General features: G+C 27.5%; 1 protein-coding gene across 1 annotated transcript; it reads right to left on the bottom strand.

The window, feature by feature from the left end:
• Nucleotides 1–27: 27 nt before the first annotated feature.
• Nucleotides 28–3647, bottom strand: LOC125841105 (homeobox-leucine zipper protein HOX11-like). Its single transcript, XM_049520118.1, has 4 exons — nucleotides 3259–3647; nucleotides 2064–2407; nucleotides 1132–1211; nucleotides 28–582 (listed from the first exon to the last, which is right to left on the bottom strand). The coding sequence occupies exons 1-4, from the start codon at nucleotides 3566–3568 to the stop codon at nucleotides 273–275; spliced, it is 1044 nt and encodes a 347-aa protein (XP_049376075.1). The 5' UTR covers nucleotides 3569–3647; the 3' UTR covers nucleotides 28–272.
• Between the last annotated feature and the right edge of the window lie 9814 nt (nucleotides 3648–13461).

The following is a 13461-nucleotide window of genomic DNA, read 5'->3' as shown; positions in this document are numbered from 1 at the left end:
TTACTTAGTTTAGATTATTCATCATATAAAATTAAGGAAAAATAACTTATTTCTTTCTTCTAATTACTAAAACATCAAAATTCCAAGCAATAATTTTTTTTTCCTCTTAATTAAAACCTCTAAATTAAATTCCCCCCAAACTTCTTGCCTAGCTAGCTAGTTCTAAACTCACCATCACAATGTATAGTTTAAAAACTATAGTTCATAAAAAAAAAAAAAAAAACAATAAGCAAAATTAAACACCTAAGTCAAAATCCTAATAATTTGTACACTCACTTTGTCATCACACTTATCAACTTATGATTATGAAGTGCCACCGTGTTCGAGGCGGCCACGGTGGTGGTTGTAGTCGTGGCAGGTGTCGTAGTATTGGTGGTTGTGATAGCAGAGGTGGTAACAACGCGCTCACACGAAGGACACATAGTAAGAGTTGTGGCAGGAAGTTGCATGTAAAAAGGTTGTGAAGATTTTAAAGCTCTTAATTCTTGAAGCTCTTTGTGCAGCCTTTTATTCTCTTCTGTCAATGTCTCACAACATTTCTTTAAATATTCACAATCTACCTCTGTCTGCTTCAATTTTGTCCTGAAAATTTTCAAAAAAAAAAAAAGAATCTTATAAATTTGAATTTAATACATACAAAATATCGTACGATTTTTTTTTTTTTACATTATCAGTATAATAGGTCACTCATCATTTTTAGTTATTTGAGTAATAATAATTCTCTATGCCTCAATTATGTTGTACTCTTGTTTCGACTATCCTTGAAATTTAACAAAAAAAAATGAAGATTTTTAAAATTTATGATCTACAGCAATCCTCGTGATTGTCTGGTTCATGGTAACTATCAAAGAGTTTCATGTTTGATAATTTGATTATTTTAGACCATGAGGACCCTAGTCGTACTTAGGGCATGCCAAAAAAGTAGTCAAGTGATTGTCTAGTCCCTTTCCCTTCGGTCTTTTTTAACTGTGTAAATAAGGTCTTAGTTTGTATGAGCATTCTGGGCAAGTCGTGACTTAGACATTTGCATGATTATAGATGATTTATTAAAATTAAATTGTAAATTTTGAAGTTAATATTATGAGTATTATGATATATATACTATATAAATTATAATGCTTAATTAATTACCTTGCTCTTCTATTTTGGAACCAAACTTCCACTTGTCTTGGACGAAGATTTAATTGTTTTGCTAGAGCAAGCTTCTGTTTCTGCAATTATAATTTTTCATATTTCAGAACATCATCATCAACAACATTAATGTACCACAAAAAATAATATAAGAAATAACATAATAATTTGAACTTTTTTTTAAAATATATATCATAAAATCTGCTAATCGAGTGTCTTAATGTAGAAATGACATTAGTTTTAACTTTATAAAATTAGTGTACATTATCAACATCATTATTTTCACATTTTCGGTTTAGAGCAAGTGGCAAAGATATGATTTTCACTGAAGGTGTTCAAAAAACGAAGAAGTAATATAGGCACATGAAAAGTCAAAAGAGGATTCAACATCTTCTATATAAGACATAAAATATAATCTTAATCATGTATAATCAATATAGTTTTTCATCAAAGGAGGTCAGATAAACCCCCTCGGTCCTACTTAGCTCTGTTCCTGAGTCAGAGTATATATATAAGAGGTAACCATTTATCAGATATAAGATTTATAGTGACTTCAAGTTAATATATTATAGTAATTGATTTTACAACTAAATATTGATAGATATTTAATGTATTTTTCTTAATACATAAGGTCTCTAGAAGGGAAGCCTTGACATATCAGATAAATTTGTTATCATGTGATCAAGAGGTCATAGATTTAAACTGTGAAAATTATTTATTGCATGAATACGTGTATTTATGATTCGGTCCTTCCTCAAACCCTGTGCATAACAAAAACTTACTGCACCAAACTACATGTCTACACTACAAAAATCACTGAATTTACATGAACCTATAAATTAGTTCACCTCTAAGGTAACATCAATATTATAAAAGTCAAGACATGAAATCAAAATAATCATGAAAAATAATGATTATGAAGTTTGACTTACAGGATTGAGAGTGTTGTGTTCTTTGAAACTTTCTTCAAGAAAAGCAGATTGTTCTTTTGTAAGTCTAAGTTTTTTTCTTGCTGATGCATCTAATTCTTCATCACTTATTCTTGAACAAGAATAATTATTAATATTACCCCATCGATTATTATCGCGATCGCGTTCACATTGATCTCTCTTCATATTTATTAACTTTCCGTTTCTATAAATCGGAAAGTTCATCTGAAAACTTGATATTTCACTATTCGGAGATGATAGCGCCGCCTCATCCACCACCACTAACTGCCGCCGGTTAGTCATGTCCAACGCCGGTCCACTTGTTAAACCGGCCGGTTCAGTAGCTACTGTTGAATAGTTGATATTATTAGAAAATAAAGATATCTATTTCAAAGAATTAATCAAATTATATTTACATCCTTATCAAAGCATGCTCTATAAATAATAATATACATAATTCAAATGATTGTTTATTATGGCAAATAATCAACTTTTTGATAAAATGTTCTATACGACTTTTTCAGAAATAACCTTTCTATATCACACAAAATAAGAATAAAGTCTATATACACCTCACTCTCTTCCGATCTTACTTGTGAGGTCTTACTAAGTATGTTGTTATTATTTCATTCTACACGACCTCTCAATCTTTCTTTTTATGACAATTTTTCTAAAGGAAAAAAAGTACCAAGTCCAAAAAGCATAGCAAATCATTCGAAATGTCAACTTGAGATTTTGATTCAACAAAAATAATTTTAAAAAATGTAAAATAGATTATGTTTGAAATTATCCAAAAAGGGATCTATCTCACTAGTACAATTTTTCTTCTTCTAAACTCTATATAGAACAAGAATATTAAGTTCAACGTATTGACGATATAAAAAATATTTATGTATGTCATTAAAAAAATTAATTTCCAACAATTATAGTAAGTAACCTATGTATTATAGAAGTTAAATTACACTAATAATGTTAAAAGTTCATTACACTATTAGTATATGAGCAATAAGATTTCTCAACAAAACAAAGAAAGTTGTAAGATTAATGTTTTGAATAACCTTTAGATACAAAAACAAATAACCCCCCATAAGAAAGGGACAAAGAAAAATCATTATACTTAAATTGCTAGAGAGAGCACGACATCTATTTACTTAATTATGTCTTCAACAGTTGAAACATATGAAGAAAATATACTCACAATTTTGAGAGAGCCAAGGGAAGGAAAGTTGTGAAGAAGTGTTCTTAGAAACTCCATGAGAAAAAGGGATGAGATCAAGTTGAAGTGATGGATCTATTGATGATGACCTAATTTCTTGATGATTTCTTGATCTTTTTTTTCTTCCAACTTCATCTTCACCTTCATTACATGCCTTCCCTAAAACCATGCAAAACCCTACATCTTTGTTCACCTTATTCTCATGTAAAGAAGAAGAAGAAGATGATGATTTTTCAAGAAACAATATTGGTTTTGGGGTATTATCCCCTCCTAAGCTCAAAGCTAACTCCATATTGAAAACTTTTGGAGGAAAAGAAAAAAAGAATAGAAGCTTTTGGAAATGGGAAATAGTTGTGTTGAAGAAGAGAGAACCTAAGGGTCAATTTAAAAGAAGGCATTGTCCAAGCCCTCATTAATACTATTTCTACTAGGTGTACTTTTTTTTTTTTTTTTTTTTTTTACATCTGATATCCGTATTGAAATATATTTTAAATTCAGATTCATGCATTGTAGAACTTATTTCTGAGGGCGACACTTTTAATTTAAAAAAAAATCATTTTTAAGAACTCAAACATGAAACATCTAATTAAATATTATGTATTGCGTATTATGTACTTGCTACAAAGTAGAAAGAAAAGGAAGAAAACCTCAAAGGGCTCTTCAAATTAAATTAATTAATTTTTCGTTTACTTGTCTTAATTTATGGAGCATTATTTTATTAAATACATGCATAATTTTTAAAAGAAAATAATGATTTTGAAAATTTTGATTTAGAATAAGTCTTTAATGTTTATAAGATAATAAATTATTTGATAAAATATTAAATAAAAATTTAAAACTAAATTATTTATAATTATAAAAATATATATGTGATATATATTGCGAGGAAGAATGTTTATTTAATTTTCTTAAAAAAGCAAAATTGACCGACAAATTAATACTACTTAAATTAAGAGTACTGCACGTGAAACGACATAAATTTACAACGGTTTGTACTTATGACACTTTCATAGTTCAAAATTTAAATTTAAATTTTATGTGTATCTAAAGATTATATATAATAATAGTTAGATTTATAATTAGTGAATTGTTCAATACATATATAATATTTAAGCGAGTTACATTTTTATGGACTAATTTTGTCATATTTACTATTAATTGTGATTTATGATTGTGCGCGGTTTGGTTAAGTGAATGATTAATACTTTCTATGTCATTAATTACTTGTCCACTTTTGAATTAACACACTTATTAAGAAAACAATAATTGACATAGTCAGTTTACCATTTTACCCCTATTAATTATGAAGTAGATGAATTAAATACTTAGAATTTTCAAGAAGTTCTACCTTTTTCAAAATATTAATTGAGGGTATAATAGGTAAAATATTATCGTCCTTTGACAAGTAATTAAGGACAGAGAGTGTATTAGTAGTTAATTAACTTAACAATAAATTTATTGTAATTACTTGTGCGTGATAGGAATTAATTATAAGTCATTTACATGTTTTATGTTTCATTATCAAATTATATATAGACTTTCTTGTATGCATAGGAGTAGGTAAAATCTATGGACCATGCATATTGTGTACAAAATAAGAATACAATTATGAAAAATGTGATTTTGATGAGGTCCAGGCTAGTGTTTGACTTTAATATTAATTACTATTCCTAAAATAACCTCCTTCTATCGTAAAATATTTATCACGTTTCATTTTTATTTTCAAGGATTCAACGCATGAAATAAAAACGTGAAATACCTTTGATACCTCCATAAAAAACGTACGACTCTCTATTCTCATAACTCTATTCCTAAGACATTTGATACCTCCAAAGATAGGAGTAATACTTACCTCTCTACTACAACGTTTTAAACTATAATTACAATTTTTTTAAAACTTAAATTCAATTTGCAACGAGAAATGATTAGACTGACACCACAACTATAAAATAAATGTGGAATTTTAATAAGAAATATTATTATAAATGGTTAGAATTTATAAATTATGAGACGCACTCCCTATGTATGAGGAGTTTAATTATAGTTAGATGCATTAATGGAATTGTATATTTACTGCTTAATTATAATTTATACGGCTACCAAAATCATAAAATATATTTTTTTGTTTTGAAAAAGTGATATAGCATGACTTAATTAAAAGCAAAAAATAATTAATTTAATAAGCGTTGTTAATAGAGTAACTTTCACATATAGCAAACATAAAAATCATATTTGTGTGCTATAGCTATAGTTTGCATAATTGCGCTCCATAGCAAACATAAATATGTATATTTCGCTATACATATACAAAAGAAAGCAGTTGTATAATTTCGATATACATATACAAAAGAAAGCAGTTGTATAATCTGCTTTGGTTGTGTTTGTATAAAGAGAGAAAGAGAGAAAGACAAAAGAAAACTGGGCAGGGGAAGATCGTATTTGTATAAGCATAAGTGTATATGACGAAAAAATATGCATTTGTATTTGTATATACAATTTTCTCTCGCTTTATACAAATACAAACTCATTTTATACATTTGCGTTTTTGTATAAAGTGAGAGAGGCAAGTGAGCGAGCAAGATCTGGAAGAGGGGAACGAAAATATATGTATATATACAATTTTCTCTCGCTTTATACAAATACAAACATATTCTATACATTTGCGTTTTTGTATAAAGTGAGAAAGGCGAGCGAGCGAGCGAGATCTGGGAGAGGGGAGAGGGGAGGGGGGGAGAGGGGAGAGGGGAGAGAGGGGAACGAAAAAAAAATATATATACAATTTTCTCTCGCTTTATACAAACACAAACGCATTTTATACATTTGCGTTTGTATAAAAGCGAGAGAGGCGAAGGAGAGAACGAGAGTGGCGAGCGAGATTCACCTAGAGTGAGGTGAAATAGCAACAGTTTGCTATGGAATATAATTAAATCAAACTATGGTTATAGCATTTAATTTGAATTTATAATTTGCTATTATATACAATTTTCCCTTGTTAATATCGATTATTGCGTATTTAATAAGAGTCGTAAATATTAATCACGTTTAAAAATATAGCAGGGGCCAAAAAATAGGTAGCCATAATGAAAGATGATTAAATGATCAAATCATTAAAGGCCAAAACCATCACTGTTTACAAATTTTAAACGTAAAGTTGTTCACCGTTAAATTAATATTTAATAATTTTCGTGATTTTGATTTGTATTTTATTATGATTGATTGTGTAAATTAAGATGGTGACTTAAAACATTTTATTGCGATGATCTAAATAATGAAGAAGAAAAAGATACGTAATTTATAAATATATAGACTATGCGTTATTTATTTTTTTAAAAATGTATGTATACTTTTTTATTATTTTTTTAAGTGATAAACATTTTGTTAGGAGGGTAATAATTTTTTTTTTGAAAATGTGATATAGCATGACTTAATTAAAAGCAAAAAACAATTAATTTAATAAGCGTTGTTAATATCGATTATTGCATATTAATAAGAGTTGTAAAATATTAATCACGTTTAAAAATATAGCCATAATGAAAGATGACTAAATGATAAAATAATTAAAGGCCAAAACCATCATTGTTTACAAATTTTAAACGTAAAGTTATTGACCGTTAATTAATAATTAATATTTAATTATTTCCGTGATTTTGATTTGTATTTTATTGTGATTGATTGTGTAAATTAAGATTGTGACTTGAAACATTTTATTGCGATGATCTAAAATTGATAGACTAAATCATGAAGAAGAAAAAGATATGTAATTTATAAATATATAGACTATGCGTTATTTATTTTTTAAAAAGTGTATGTGTACTTTTTTATTTTAATTTTTTCAAGTGATAAATATTTGTTATGAGGGAAATAATATTTTTATTTTCTTATCAAGGATTCAACCCATGAAATAAAAGCGTGAAATTCAAGGGAAATAGCTTATAATTAAATGGCAAGAAAGAGCTACAAGAGGAATTTGTTACTTGCTATCTCATTTTAATTATGACTTTAATTCTTTTTTTAAAAAAATTATGAGAGTAATAATTATTAATTTTTAAATTTTAAAATTAAAGTTGACTATTTTTTTTATAGTCTTATATTAAAATAATACATGGTATTTAAGAGAAAATAATAAATCCAGTACCTCTATTAAACAAAAATAACCTAATAAACTACCTTTTATATTTATTATTATTTTTTAATTAGCGTGAAATAAGCAAAAACAACAGATAAATTAGACGAGGAAATAACATTTAAAAAGGTGATTAAAAATTTGGAGGAAATAATACGAAATAATTTGCCCCCAAATTGACCCCTCTCCTCGACCATATATTTTATCTGACCACATTTTGCTATTCCAAAAATAAAATAGAATAAAAAAATGATGGATTAAATAAACTTTCTAAAAATGTTAAATATTCCTATTATTACTTGCTTCCAATTATCACAACTTAAATGATTAAAAGCCTTGTTGACGTTTAGCTTTTTTAAAAAAATAAAAACTACAATTGATGTCTCTTGGAATCCAATGATGATATATATAATGGCTTGCTAGCTTATCGACTGAACCATCAACATCAAAGTTAACTAGCAATTTTTGTGAAAATGTCTATTACTATATTATTTAATGTTAACGTGACTTGAAATATTGGATGATTCATATTTCTAAGTCAGATATTGATAAACACATTAAACTATTCATATATCTATTATAATAATTCTCTTATCCTAGACATAATGACGTAATTAATAAGAATATACTTTAATATTGAGTGAATAACCTGCCGTGTGAGTTGCCTAACTACTAGAGAAATCATAGAAAATGAACTTGTTTCAACTTGAGATAATAAGTTCATGAGCTTGTCTTATTTTATCGTTGAGGAATGAAAGAAGATTTGAGAGGACTTCCATCTTTACTTTAATCTTGACGAAATTTGTAAATATTCAATGTGAGTTAATTTTTTTCTTTTTTCGCGGCGTACTTTTGTTAAATATGATAATTTATTGAGGGGTAAAAAAATATGGTCCATATAACACTAGGGGAGTAATTTTGATTGAATTTTAATTGAGAAACAAGAAAATGTGTGGGGGTTTAAAGAAGGGGATGGGGGTCCACAAAACGCATGGGATTTGGCTGATTCATTATATGAAGAAGGGTCCTTCAAATTATTATTTTCGTACTCGTATTAGAGTCCGATTAAATTTTAATATATGTGTGGTAAGGTACAAGGCTCATTTCTAAGGACGATGCTCTCAACATAGCGCTCAAATTAAAGTCTTCTAATTAAGAATAGATGAATCTCAATCATTTCATTACGATAGTCGATGAAGGATCTTATTTGTTACCTATAATTTTTTAAAAAAAAACAGATACACATGGCCAGGAATAGAGGTCAGATTTGTCATGCTTTTGGGATCCTTGCAATTATTGAACTCATGCATAGTCTTTAATGATAAGAATGATAAGTTCCATATTTAAATGGAACAATAATATATAACATGTATATATAGATGGAATTATTGGAAATTATTAAGTATGAATGGCATAAATAAAATCATAAATGTAACATGAGATAATTACTACCCCTTTCTCCTTCTCCACCCATGAAAAAGAAAAAAAATGAAAATTAAATAACTAAATAATTAAGTTAATTTTTAATATAATTATAAAACTTTTAGTTAAAATTACTGAATACTATCGAATTCATCAATAGAAACATAATTTCACCGTTAATGGTCTAAATAGATCAAACATCCCTAAATAACTAAATAGAACGAACTATATCGAATTCATAAACATAACTATAACTTTGTTGCTAATGATTTACATACGCTTTTTTTAAATCAAGCATCCTTCTAAAATAATTAAATTAAACTATATCTATGTTAAATTCATAAATAGAACGATAACTTCACCGCTAATGACCTACACATTTTTTTAATCAAGTATCCTTCTAGTAGTCCTTTTTAATTAATAACTAAATATAACTATTTATTTATATATTATGCCAAATTTCTGGTCACAATTTAAGCAAAAGTGTAAAGTTAGCTAATAAAATTTAAATGATTTTAATTAGAGGGATTTTGCCCCCTATATAAAGGGCCAAAACTAGGGAGGCGCCACCCTTTGTTCAAATTTGCTATGTATTATTAATTCTATCAATTCATAAAGTAAATTATCTCTATAATAATATTATTTGCTTGAATATTTTTTCTTAATATTATAGTAAACTAATATTATTAAAAATATATAATATAATATGAAGAAATTCAGTTATAGTTTTTTAAAATTATTATAAGGAATAATTATTATAGAAAAAATTGATTATAATTCATTAGCTTAAAAAAAAAATCTTAGAAAGAAAGGAAAAGGAGTTGTATATTTTAGTAAAGCAATGGTTACAAGTTATGTTACATTAAAGTCTTCACACCTAATTTTTTAGGCATAATTAGCAATTTAGATTTAATCATTACCTAAGATCATATATAATTTGAGAAGAAGGAAAAAAAACTCAAGCATAGTAAATAAAATGTATTGTGATTGATTAATCATAATATCATATATATAATAATCTTAATGTTAATCACATTTAAATGAAATATCTATAGGTCAAAAAAGGAGGAAGAAAAAAATGCAATAATAGAAAGGACATTATAATAATGAGAGATACTCATGATTAGTGAAATCTTTTCCTCAATGATTTTTTTCAATATATGGTAATTTAAAACCAAAAAAGTGAAATATGAAAAATGTCATTTTTTTTTATTTTCCATTCGTTGTCCAATATTTTCATTAGAGCCTGACTAAATTTAGATTTGTGCCAGAATGTCCCATAAAGTTTCATATTTGGGGGTAAATCGCTCCCTAACAAAGGGGACTCGAAATTGAAACCTCTTGATAAGGATGAAGGAATACTTATCACTTCACTATAATCTTTATCAGTGAAAAATGTGAAATTAATAAATGTGAAAGGGCATGTCACGTGAGTGACGCATGCAATAATTAGGTAAAGAAAATATTGCACCTAAAAGATGACATATTATATATAAATAAAGGGTAGAAATAATTATTATGTACTGAAATACTTAAGTTGTGATGGGGATAGTTGCATCATACACAGCAGACAAATTCCTTACTAGCAATCATTTGTATATATTAGGTGTGTATGAAAAAAAAAAAAAAAGTGAGATATTTATTTATTTATGTTTAATGCGTAAGTAAAAAATATTTAGATATAATGAAAAAAAAAATTCTACTATATAATCGAAATTTGAAGTGCTTTCTAGATTTGTTGGACTATTCGGATGAAGATGACGTGTGTTAGCGGGTAGAGAGAATGCAATTAATGTAAAATGTTATTTATGGAAATTATTTTTCCTACTTTTATTATGAAGTATTTTTCATTTTAAGGGTCTTGACTATTTGTATTAGGAATAAATAATCAGGTGTCATGTGAACCTTTTCATGAAAATAAAATGTTGAACCATGAAAAAATCGTATTGAGACCGATAAGATTTCTTTCCTCTCATGAATAACTTTTGAACTTAAATTTTGAGTATAAGAAAATAATTATTTGATGCGATATAAATTTAAATTAATCGAATGTTTTTTTTTTCTTTATGTGTGGTCAGAAAAGAAATAGTCAATCATTCTTTCACTACTTTAATCATACATCTCAATTCTATAATGATAACTTGATATAAAGCATGACTCTAAAGAGTGAAAAACATTCATTTTATATGCATTAAAATACATACTTAAAAGTTTATAAAAGATGTACTCCCTCCGTCCCATTTTATGTGACAATATTTGACCGAGCACGGAGTTTAAGAAATAAATAAAGACTTTGAAATGTTTACCAAATTGCCATTTTAAAAAGTAGACTCAATTTCTCTCTCCTCATAAATGTATTGGAGTATTATTTTAAGATTAAGTGGGACCAACAAGGATAAAAAAGGAATTGTGCCTTTAAATACTTTCCATATAAGGAAATGTGACATTCTTTTTGGGACTGACCAAAAAGAAAATGTTGCCACATAAAATGGGACAGAGGGAGTAATATGTTTATATTATGATCTAGAATGATTTTTTCCCTTTTACCCCCCACCCACCCTACCCCTAAACCCTAAACCCTAATATTTGAGTTTACGATTTTACCCTTCAACTTAAACCTATTATCTAAATATAATTGTCTTCTCTTATGATAATTATGAAGGGCTAAATCCAAAGCATTTAAAAGATAAATAACTAATTAACTACTTTGAGACAATATAATTATAGTAGTACTAGCAATTTCAAAATCTTGTAAAAGTAAATATTATTCTATATACTATATGAGACCAAACAAAAACTTAACAAGTACTCCAAAACTTCTAGGATTGATACCTATGTTTGAATATTTTGTAAATTGACAAGTCAGATAAAATAGCCTCCCTAGCTATCTCGGAATGATAATAATAAAGATTACGTACACTCTATCCTCCCCAGATCTGTATCATCATCATCCAACTCATGTATTGCAATTTTTTGAGGGCATTTTGTCTCTTAATTTGACAACATTTAAACAGCATCCCAAGTTCATAAAAGTGAGATATATAATGAGTAAATCTCATAATGATTAGATGAGGTGAATTAGAAGAGCATGACAATTAAATAATCATGTTGTCTCTTAAAGAAAATACAATATCCTTCTTATATTTATTTAAAAAAGAGGTGGATGTCTTTTCTCTAGTAAGCAAAAAAACATCACTTTTTCTCAATTGGTTATAAAAAGTCTTGATTATTATTATTACATTAATCGATTGCTTTATCACTTATCTTAACAATAATGTTGACAATTATGCTAAAAGTTGTTTTCCTCTTAGTTAAATAATTCAAATCATGAATTAACTTGTTTAGATTTTGTCTGTTTACCTTAAATCTTATTTATTTTCTTTTGATTTTGCCTCACTAATCCAATTAAAATCAATCTAATCTCTCCTTAACTGCTTTTTTGAAAAATCAAAATTTACCGAATCATTTCGCTCATAATTTTGTTTTGGGTCATGAGAGTTACAACAATGACAACAATAATATACTCAAGGTAGTTTCACAAAGTAGAGTTTGAAGAGAGTAGAATATGCGTAGATCTTATTCCTACCTCAGAAGTAAAGAGATAGATGTTATTCCCGATAGACTCCCTGCTTAAACAAAAAGCTATTCAAAATAGTCAAGAAAGAGAAGTAATTAATGAAGATACAAGAAACAACATATAGAAACAGAAATCGAAGGACACAAGTTATACCACAACTATTAGCTAGTATGGAGCAAAGCACATCCAATTACCTTCTACAATGATATGTGTCATCCACACACCCCCATCTAAGTTGATGATCTGAGTAAGCTGAAACTGTACATGTCATGTCGTGTCTAATCACTTTTCTCCAATTAATACTTTTTTGGTCTACCACTATCTCTTCTGAAACCACCTATTGTCAACCTCTCACACCTCCGCTCTTGAACATTCTTGCATCTCCTATTCACATATCTGAACCATATTAACCTCGCTTCCCGCATCTTATTCTTCACCAGAGCCACTTCCACCTTGTCCTTGATATATATCCACAAAAGAGTTATGTCCTTGTAATTCAAAAGAAATGAATTAATTGGTGTTAAAGCTTTGACAAAGTGTCTAAAAAATAAGAATTTGTTTAAAGAACTTATTCAATGAACAATATCTGCCTAGATTTTCAAATTTCACCAATGAAATTATACTAGATATGTTATTATTGTTGTAAGCATAGTATTACACTTGGTCTTGTGAGTCTCTTTGAATTTATGTTAGTTTTTAAGGTTATATATTTTGTCGCAAATTAGTATTTATGTTATTAACATTGTTTCAAGCGATGGATATATATTATAATAATTTCTTTTAAGTATAATATATGATGTATACATATTTATATAAAGTTTTTTTTCTTTTTTTGAAATGATATGGAATGACAGTAATAAGTATCTTTGACTCTTTGTTATTGCTACTTAACATTTTCCCTTCAAAATAGTCCCACCATTATAAGAGAGAAAACAAAAGGCACACTTATTTATTCAAAGGACTTCAAAGACTATCTTTAGGGATTGTTTGGTTCAAAATCTAGGTTATCTTAATAGTATAGTTTAATATTATAATTAAGATAGATACTTTCGTCTTTTACATA

Source organism: Solanum verrucosum, unplaced genomic scaffold (assembly GCF_900185275.1).
Source record: "Solanum verrucosum unplaced genomic scaffold, falcon-dt-bn FXZP01000196.1, whole genome shotgun sequence".
Lineage (NCBI taxonomy): Eukaryota > Viridiplantae > Streptophyta > Magnoliopsida > Solanales > Solanaceae > Solanum > Solanum verrucosum.
The sequence above is the reverse complement of the archived record's forward strand: the minus strand, read 5'-3'. Positions and strand labels throughout refer to the sequence as shown.

Excerpts from the sequence above, each read along its gene's own strand:
- LOC125841105 (XM_049520118.1), bottom strand. The coding sequence starts at position 3,568 with ATGGAGTTAGCTTTGAGCTTAGGAGGGGATAATACCCCAAAACCAATA. Across the intron at positions 1,212-2,063 it reads AACACAACACTCTCAATCCT|AAACAGAAGCTTGCTCTAGC; the intron begins GTAAGTCAAACT and ends TTATAATTGCAG. Across the intron at positions 583-1,131 it reads TTCCAAAATAGAAGAGCAAG|GACAAAATTGAAGCAGACAG; the intron begins GTAATTAATTAA and ends GAAAATTTTCAG.